The 10,320-nt window shown below is 39.0% G+C and overlaps 1 protein-coding gene across 2 annotated transcripts in view; it reads right to left on the minus strand.

Annotated features, from left to right (window-relative positions):
* Positions 1-9,945, minus strand: part of LOC140792254 (two-component response regulator ORR26-like) — a 34,315-nt gene extending 24,370 nt beyond the window's left edge. The window contains exons 1-4 of one of the 2 annotated variants that reach the window (XM_073143128.1): positions 9,659-9,945; positions 7,157-7,309; positions 6,646-7,035; positions 6,385-6,461 (exon numbers count right to left, since the gene is read on the minus strand). In XM_073143128.1, the coding sequence (XP_072999229.1) occupies positions 6,385-6,461; positions 6,646-7,035; positions 7,157-7,309; positions 9,659-9,791 (753 nt within the window). In that variant the 5' untranslated portion in view covers positions 9,792-9,945. The remainder of the gene's footprint in view (positions 1-6,384; positions 6,462-6,645; positions 7,036-7,156; positions 7,310-9,658) is intronic. The other variant, XM_073143130.1, reaches the window with a different exon arrangement.
* Between the last annotated feature and the right edge of the window lie 375 nt (positions 9,946-10,320).

Below are 10,320 nucleotides of genomic sequence, written 5' to 3' on the forward strand. Positions count from 1 at the left end.
TTTACTTGGAGGGCAAGTTACTTATCATGGGTAGCCACTATATAAAAGTAGTGAGCACCCAAGTAAAGGCATGAAAGAATATTTGCCCTAACTCTCTCTTTCTCTCTCTTTCTCTCTTTCTCTCATTCTCATCTCCCTCCTCTAGAGACCGGTGGTGCCCCTAAGGATTAGTAGCTCCACTGACCTCCATTCTCATCTCCTCAGCTCCTCTCAGTCTCTAGACTTCTTCCTTCCTCCCCTAAACCCACCTTCACCTTCTACTACCTCCACCCACGGAATCCCCAAGGAACTCTAGGGATCACCTCGAGCTGGTCTGCCATCTCCGACCAGCGCCCACGTTGTGATCAATATCTCACTATTTACCCATCCGATTCTCACAATCTTAGGTTCGTTGGAAAGATCTCTTTGAGAGTGACAACATACCAAATTTCAGTTTCATCCAACGGTTAGATCGTTCAGAGTCTGACTTCTAAAATTCCGCCCAAAATCTATCTCAGCCCTAAATCGGTTCCACCATTGCCAAGCCACTTCCACCTTCCTCACCAAGACCAGATCACATTACAAGCTCAACTTGAGGTTGGGTTATCACCAAATCAAGGTCAATCCAGCGGATGTACACAAGATGGCATTCTGAACTCATGAAGGGCATTATGAGTTTTAGGTCATGCCATTTGGTTCACCAACGCAGCCCCAACTTTCCAAGAGCTCATGAACGATATCTTTTGCCCCCTTTTGCGTCAGTGCATACTCGTTTATTTTGATGACATACTTGTGTACAGCAGGACGTGGAGTGAGCACTTGCGGTATGTGAAGGAAGTCTTGAGCATCTTGAGGTGAAACCAATTGCAGGTGAAAATGAACAAGTGCCTTTGGGGACAGCCAAAAGTCGAATACTTGGGCCATATCATTTCAAGAAATGGAGTAGAAGCCGCCGGCAAAGATTGAATGTATGGTGGACTGGCCGCAACCTACAAACCCGCACGAGTTGAGAGAATTCTTGGGGCTGACGGGCTACTATTGTCGGTTCGTCGCCAACTATAGCAAGATCGCTGCCTCTCTGACCGTCTTGCTTGGAAAAGGAGGATTTGGTTGGACCAGGAAGGCAACCAAGACAATTGAGGAGTTAAGGCTGACATAGTGTCGACATCAGTTTTGACGCTACTCGATTTCGGTAAGCTATTTGTGGTTGAATGTGATGCTTCCGGTGTAGGGATTGGAGCCATCTTGATGCAAGACAAGAGGCCCGTGGCTTACCTCAGCAAGGCATTATCCGAAAGATCAAGGCAATTGTCAACATACGAGAGAGAGAGATGCTTGCCATTTTGCATGCTCTCGCTAAATGGCGACCGTACCTCATTGGGTGGCAATTCACGATTCAAACCGACCAGCAGAGCTTGCCATTCTTTTTGAAGCAATGAGTACACACTCTGGCCCAGCAAAAATGGGCTACAAAGTTTCTAAATTTGATTACAACTTGGTGCATAAAAGAGATATCGAAAACTAAGCCGCCAATGCCTTATCGTGTCTACTGGGCTTGGGCGAGCTTGTGGCATTTTTAGTTCCATCTTTTCCTTTCTTTTCAGATCTGAGGAAGGTCGGAGAGGATGATCCAGAGGTGATTCAATTGCTAGAGGATTTGAGTAGAGACTCGTCAAGCCACCCCAAACTTGAGACGTGCGATAGGATTATTCTTAAATGGGGACTGATTCAAGTACCCGCGAGTTTGGAGCTTCGGACTTTGATCTCCCACTTCCATGACTCACCTGCTGTGGGACACGAAGTCACACTCCACACCTATAAGAGATGGCTCAGAGCTGCACCTGGGCATCCATGAGAGTTGATGTGAAGCAATATGTACGGGAGTGTGAAATCTGCCAAAGAGCAAAGACGAAGATAATAAAGCCGGCGAGGCTGATACAACCATTGCCGATTCTTGAGCAAATCTAGGAGGATATCTCATGACTTTGTCGAGGGGCTACCAGAGGTCAAGGGGCAGTCCGTGGTGTTGGTAGTTGTGGACCGGTTGAGTAAGTATACACATTTTATGGCGTTAGTGCACCAGTTTTCAGCAAAACGGATTGCTGAAATTTTTGTACAAGAAATAGCTCGTTTGCATGGCATGCCCAAGTCTATCATTTCAAATCGGGATAGGATCTTCATCAGCAAGTTCTGGATAGAATTCTTCAAGTTGTAAGGGTCAAAGCTTGCTCTAAGTTCAGCATAACCGACAGGCAAACCAAAGTGGTAAATTGCGGCTTGGAGCAATACCTTCGCTATTTTGTGGCGAACCGACCGAAAGATTGGGTCAAGTTTTTGCCTTGGGTTGAGTGGGCATACAACACGGCGTTCTATTCGAGTACTAAGATGACCCCATTCGAGGCGGTTTATCGACACACCCCGCTGGTATTGCGCACGTGTGACCAACCCGCGGCTTTGGACCGGACTGAAGTCAACCTCGAATTAGCCGACCGAGACGAGGTGCTGAGGTGATTGAAGACTCATCTAGTATCGACCCAAAATCGAATGAAGCAAGTTTATGACAAGGATCGGCGCGAGGTGTTTGAAGTCGGTCAAATGGTCTATATGCAAGCTCCGCTCTATTGCCAAACCACACTTCGACCGATTCAAAACCAGAAGCAATTCAAATTTTTTGGGCTATATCGAGTCTTGGAGAGGATTGGGTTAGTGGCTTACAAATTAGAGTTGCTCGAGTGAGTTTGAGTTCACCCAGTTTTTCATATTTCGGTCCTTAAGGGCCAGGTTGGACCCGAGCAACCAATCTATTCAGATTTGTTTGAACCGACACCAAAAAAAGGACCAGAGGAGCCAGTGCGAGTCCTAGCGCACGGAAGGAGACAGCATGAAACTAGGTTGCAAACAATGTTGTTGATTGAGTGGCTTGGCAGACCGACAGACGAGTCGACTTGGGAGTTAGAGTCGGACATTATGGATCACTTTTCGGACTTCACACCTTGAGGATAATGTAACGGAAGCATAGTAGATTGATACAACTAGGGTTAGACCTAGTTGTCTCAAAAAGAATAATTTTCTATTTTGAAGAATAAAACTTTTTGGCTAAGGCGTTCGAACACTAGGAAGTCACGTTCGAACGTCTGCACCAGTTTGCACATACAAAGAATGATTTTTGGTCGTTCGAACGAGACTCGCAGACGTTCAAATGCGCCACAGCGAGGATGCATCATTTTTAGGATTATCTTTTGTTATTTTGGTTGTTAGGTTAGCCTCTAAATATGTGGAAGACAACTTCATTGATTCTATCGAAGGTTATTAACATTCTCCTTCCTATCTCTCCCTTCTCTCTCTTTCTCCTACTTCTATCTCCTTCCTCCCACAACAGCCATTATTGGACATAGTCTCTTCCTCCGTCAATTTAACCGTGCCCCCTTTGTCGATCAAGGATCGGTCCAACCTCTTCCTCCTCATCTAGCTTTAGGCTTTATCCCCACTATCGCTGCCATCACCACCTTTCTAAACCCTAACCCTCATCATTATCCCATCTTCCACCTTCCACATCCATCTCACCACCTACTGACCCCTAGCCAGTTTTTCCACCACAACTTCAGATCTACGCCTCCGATTGTCATGATTCTGATTGCATTGGATTCCTGACTTTTAGGAGAATAACCTATCAAAATATTAGATCTATTGGACGGTTGGATCGATCGCCATTGTCTTCCAAAGTTCCGGTTCTAGATCTGTCCAGAGTTGGTCCTTGTTGCGATCACAACTACCCCAAGTTGATCCATATCAATAGATGGATTAGATCAGTGACGTCATGGTCTATGCTTTTTGTATTCCAACTGTCTTTAGATTTAGAATCTATCTGCAGTGAAATAAAAAACCAATTCGAGGAAGATTTGTGGACTGTTTAGATAAGCTTAATAATTTGTTTCCTATTCGGTCTTAGAACTATTTGTTTGATTATCTATAAATAGGGTCTTATGACTTGTATCTTAGGTATGCTTATGGATTAAATTTTTCTTCCTCAATCTCTCTGTCACTCTCTTTCTAGCTTTCTCTCTATTGTCTAGTAAGTTCTTCTCTATCCTTATTGCCCTCTCCTCTTAGAAGTTTTTTACTTTACCATGATGGTACTCTTTCTCACTGTGCGAAACCCTATCAGAGTCATTATCTATGTTCCACCATTATCTACCCCTACTTCATTACCATCTACCATATCAAAGACCTAGATCAACCTATCACCAAGTTACGCCATACCATGCTCTTCCTTTCAGTCCAAACACCACCCCACGATCCCCTATAATCCCAGAAAGTCCCTCCTAAAACCCCAACTGTAACTGATCATCAGATCAGCCTTCCCATGCTCATCAGCCTGCAACAGCGTGCACCCTCCGATAATCGGTGCATACTGCTTCCAGACAACAGCTAGAAATCCAGTCTTCGGTGCACACTGCTTCCAGACAGCAGCAGGAGTCCTTCCTTACTATCTAGGACTGATTGGATTACAATTCTTAGTGGGGTCATAACAGCTTGGTATTAGAGCTAAGTACCCTCAAGTCGGTCCACATCAATGTGACATGTGGATTCGGCTTAAACTCTCTCTCCACAGATGAACCTCATATTAGAAGTAATGGGTTTCAGTTGCACTCAAATAATTCGTATCCAATGATGTCCAAGCAGAACTTGTGCACTTGAAACTAAGTCAGATGTAGATTCAGTTAAGCTTTAATACGAAATTGGTTTAATGAGAAAGGGGCTTGAAAGTGTCAAACTCTCATGATAAGTCTTATGAATGTAAGTCGTAAACTAACTCTCTCATGAGATGATTATTTTGAATTAGATCACTCCACTGAATTGGAAGATACTAATTAATAGTGGTTGAATCAATGAGCTATAAGAGTCGCTAACTACTACTCAATTGAAGCAATTTTTATTCGATCTGGAATTGACAAGACCCGTTGTAATTAATTGGGCTGGGCTGAGTGCATACTGGCTCAATTAAATCTGAATTTGATTAAGATGGCCTTTCAACTCTGTAGAATTCAATTCAAATAGATGAAATTCAATCGAAGCAGCATGAAGCAAATCTGAGTTTTTGCCTTCGCTCTGATAACATCAACCATCAGATAAAACTCTAACAATTGTTCCTTTATGACATAAGATACAATCTGACAATAACTGAGAAAAGGAAGATAAGATAAAAGTTTGGCAAAATATGGCAAAATATGGCCAACAATATAAAATGGTTAGGAACTTATAAAATAGTGAACTGAATAGAAGACATTCTGATAAAAACTCAACAATCAGCAGAATTCAAACTCATGAAAAATCAGAATTTGAAGTTATCTAGACTCTAAACAAATGTTCTGAATAGAAAGATGGAAGGTACATAACATTGTGTAAAAATCAGAGATACAGCCATACAGGAAGTCCACCTAACTAATGACTAAAGGCAGAGGATAAAGGAACAGTTGTCATCTAGTACTTCCTTAATAGAATTAACAGAGCCTTTTCATAAGATGTTTAATTATTTTAGATTAATAATCTAAGAACAATTTCCAAGTCTCTCAGGTTGTAACTCAAGTTTCTACATATTATAATAGTATGCAGTTTCACATTAGTAAATATACATAAGAAATTTTTAATGATGGAGTTTTTCAGTTTGAGGGATCAGATTTAATAAGTTATGTATCATGCCCAATGGAACTGGGAAACTGAAATATGACTATCTGGCTAAGAAAACACTCCAGTTTCCATTTCATTAAAGACACCCATGATATTCTTGTTTGATTTTTGGTTTCTTCCAATTTTATATAACCTGACGGATTTTTCAATATTACTGTTGATTTGCATGAAAGCTTATAAGAGTTTTTAATGCTGTGTGTTTTTCTCAAGTCTTGTTTGTGTACATATTATTCCAAGGAAAATGAAGATCTATTTGTCAGACTAACTAGAGGTGAATAGGATGAGCACATGCATTTCCAAAAATAGCCCGACACCTCCACTGCCTTCTCCAATGATGCCATGTCAAAGGAATTAACTTATTTAAAGCATAGAATATCAATGCAATGAAGCTCATCTTCTAGAAAAAAAGAATAAGATATAATTCATCTCTTTGATCTAATTTTGTTCCACAAACTTGGTGAGCTGTTTAAGATCCAACAGTATTTTAGGGTGGCAACTCAAGAGAATCTACATTCCTTCCATATTTTGATCTCTAATATATTCTCCATTTCAAGGCAGAACCTTTAAACAATGATAAACTTCTAAGCCTTCTGAAACATTATCAAAATTAGGGAACTCCAAAAAGACCAATTACTCGCTGACATTGTAAATAAAATGATCCTGGAAGACAGAAAACAAGTACATCAAGATAGTTTCAAAATAAAGTTCAGATCCTACCTGAAGGTGGCTAGCAACATTTTCTCTTGTTAACCCAGGAATGCTCATCAAATCAAGTATTTTCTTCGGACCAACTTCTGCCAGAACATAAAGTAGTCATGAACATGCAACATCATCACATGAAAGCCTGAAGTGTAAATAGTAAGAAGCCTATATTTTATAAAAAATCTCTGAGTCAAAGAAAATGTGGCATGTGAGTTTACACTATTGACATGAAAAATAACTTTAGTAGACAAATGTTGTGCGCTAACATATACTTACTATCAAATCCAATTTGATTTACAGCATTCACAAACTTCTGATGAAGGTCCACTGACCAAACTACTCTAGCTTTCTTAGCAGTAGCAGGGTCATTTATATCTTGATCTGGGTTCCCCTTGCTGTTTACATCTTTTCTTTTTCTCGGAGAGGAAATTTCATTTCCATTTGACGTATTACCATCTTCAAAAAACTCACAACCATTTCTTATAATTAGGAGATCCTCACTGATATTATGACCTTCAATCTCTTTTAGCTCATGCATTTTCTTTCTGTAAACATGTTGCCATATATTTCTTAGCTCTTTCATTCTGACAGGCTTAAGGAGATAGTCGCAAGCACCATGCTGAACACCTTTCATTACCCTGCTTGTCTCGCCATCTATGGACATCACTGCAAAGATTAACCAACCATAGTTTCCAAACTTAGTGTGAAAATTACTAAGTTGTCACAACTGAAAAGGATATATCTGAAGTCTCTGAAAGCTACAGGGTTTGGATATGGAGAAACTAACTGATGACAGGTAAATCCATCTCAAGTCCAACATGCTCGAGAAGCTTGAAACCATCCATATCAGGCATGTTGACATCACTAATTACAATGTCAAATTTGTCTTTTCTTTCACAAAGAATTTCCAAAGCAACCGTTGCTAAACCACAGGTAGTAACTGTAGGAAACAAGAAACATAAATATTGCTACCACAAAATATGACCTAAAGAACATTAAAAGGATACTCAGGTTTCTACAAGCTAAGATAAAGAAAAAGAGAAAAGCCATAAAAGTATATCCCAGTACCTCTAAATGGATTAAGATAAGATTAAAGGAATAAACAGTACATGGCTCATTATAGTACACCTTCACTGGAGTAAGTGACAATATAAAGTCTCACCAAGATTACTAGAAGAAATTATTTGCATTTGATTGCATGGAAAATTGTAAACTAGAATGAACATAATGTTTTACATGATAACTAAACAAAATTTCAGATTTTTAAACCTCTTTGGAGTAGTTAACATAACTATCACCATTTATAGCTTAGAATGTCAGATTAATGATATCAATATATCTGGTACATATTCAAAAGAAGGTATACTGAAAAACCATTATAAACTTAGGCATTAAATATAATTTGAGGACCATTTATCATGATCTAGAAATGTATCACTAACATGTGAGTGAAAATTCCATATGCATAATGCCTGAAGCCTAAGACCTTGTTTGGATGCTGTTTAGGCATAACTTTAAACCTATTTAGTGAGCACTAAACTGGTTTAGTATCCAAACAACAGTTCATCTCAAAACTAGTTTAGGACAACCACTTAAATCAATTCTTCTCTCTCCTCTCCTCTTCCATTGAACATTTTGTATTTACCAACAATTCTAATTACCATTTTGCCCTTGAAAAGACATCATTTCAATCATTCTCTTCCTCTCTCTCCTTGACAAATTATCTTTAATGTTTATTACATTTTTATGTCACATTAAGCACAATTTGGACACCACTAAATTAGTTTACAATTAAACACCATATTTTCCTAAACTGATTTAAGCTAATCTTATTCAAGTTTAAGAAATGAGCATAGATAATGAAAGTTTAGGAGTTATACCACATTCAAATGTGAACTAAAATTCTTATGGCTATACATTTTGCTTAGTAGTAATCCTAAAAAGGATATGAGGCTCTAGGTATATGGTAAATCTTGAAAAGGATACGATACTCTCAATTGAAACTTGCTTCTCTTTATTTACTGATTTCTTTTTTAAACTTGTTTTTGAAGGTGTAGTTTGGGACGGCTTCAAAAACTGAGGCGGATATTACATCTTACTAGATAAGATTAAACTCCGGTGGATTGCAAGTTGCAACATATTCCTTTGGAAGTGACATTGTGATATGACTAAGAGAGGGTTTAGTAGGGTTGAAGAGGCAAATAGCCTGCGACTAACAATGAAGGGTACAATTGAACTATGTCATAGGATATTATGAGATAAAGCTCATCTAAGGGCAACCTAATCAAAATTATAAACACTCAGATACCAAAATGAGCAGATCTAATTAAAAAACATTACCAATTGAGATCTAGAAGTTGTGACAAACCACCCATTTTTTTCAATTTATTTTGGTTTTCTCAGCTTTGTCTACGAACAAGGAAGCTATGAGTAATGCAACTATGAATCTCATGGAGAGTTCAATCCTGGCTCAGGAGATCCATTGGAATGAATTATTGTTTCTTGTCCCTATTTATTTATTACATGACGAAGGCACTAGTACTAGATTGAAGGAAGATGACATGGATCTGGAGCTGTGGCCTGCACTAGGGCATTATAGATAGAACAATGATAACAGGAGCAGGTAGAAATTTCGCCCTTCCATTTTACCCATTATTGTGAACTTTTGTTCCTTTTGACAATAAAGTGAAAACCAAAGGTTGGAACAAAAATTGCAGCTTTTGATATGGTATAAATCACCTCATAATCATCTATCGTTTAATTAGACAAATCCCAATGCACCAATAAGTCAAGGGCTTGAGAATAGAATAAATATTGTGTACAGCTTGGCAAGCCTAACTGTACCATAAATTTTTCTGCTTGATGAACAGATTCAGTATTTTCTCCATTTTACCCAGTAGACAAAGTTCATAAAATGCTTATTTCTTTTGTGTTTGGTATTTTCCCCATTCTACTTAATACAGGAACTCCACACTCATGAGGTTCTTCCTTCAGATTATCTTGTCAACATGGAGTGCAAAGAATACCAATGTGAATAGTTTTGACAATTTCTTAGATTAGCCTGGAAAATGGCTAGTTTACTGCCCACCTAGTGAACAAAATCCCAGAGACAAATTTGACCAGAAAAAAAAAAAAGCAGGGTCTTTTGGCCTTGAGAGGTCATTTAGTAATTAAAACAAACATTTGACATGCACCTAATTGAGCTGAGACAAAAAAAGAATAAAAAAGAAAGAAGAAGCCTCGAGCAACAAGAACACACTCAATAGTTATGGATCCAGCTCAATGATACCTTCATAGGAGCACTTCCGCAGCATCTTCTCCAAGATCTTTAACCAGGTGGGGTCATCATCCACCACCAGAACTCGAAGGCCGATCGGAAAAGCCTCGGCCCGAGAAGGACCTGAGGGGGTCTCCATAGCCATCCTTGTCTTTATCTTCTTCGAGAAAGAAAGGAAGAACGGAAGAGGAGCTCAAGAGGTCTTAAGGAGTTTATTAGAGAAGGGAGAGAGAGGGGAGGGAGGGATTAGTTATGTGTGGGGAAGTCGCATATGATATATCGGTTTAGAGCCCAAAAAGGAGAGCTGTTAAAATAAAATAAAATAAAATTAAAAAAAAAAAAGTAAGGAGGTTTTCGTAACGAATATTGGCGCCCGTAGTAACTACCTTTATGCTCCTCATTAGGCTATTAGGATTAAGTTGCAACATTTTTATATATTTTCTTAGGATTATATATACGTGTACTCACCTAGTAGAATATTTACTAGATGCCTTTTTTACAGGACCTACTCATAATAATAATTATAATACCAAGTAATAACCATGGTCCCCCTATTCAATGTAGACTTGGGAGTTTATTTACATGTGGGATAGAAAATTTTAAAAATAAAAATAAAAATTGAGTAAATTGGGACATCTACTCTGATACCACGTTAACTGTTCTGACAGTGACAG

Source organism: Typha latifolia, chromosome 7, assembly GCF_019914945.1.
Source record: "Typha latifolia isolate L0001 chromosome 7, TyphaL0001v2, whole genome shotgun sequence".
In the NCBI taxonomy this organism is placed as follows: Eukaryota; Viridiplantae; Streptophyta; class Magnoliopsida; order Poales; family Typhaceae; genus Typha; species Typha latifolia.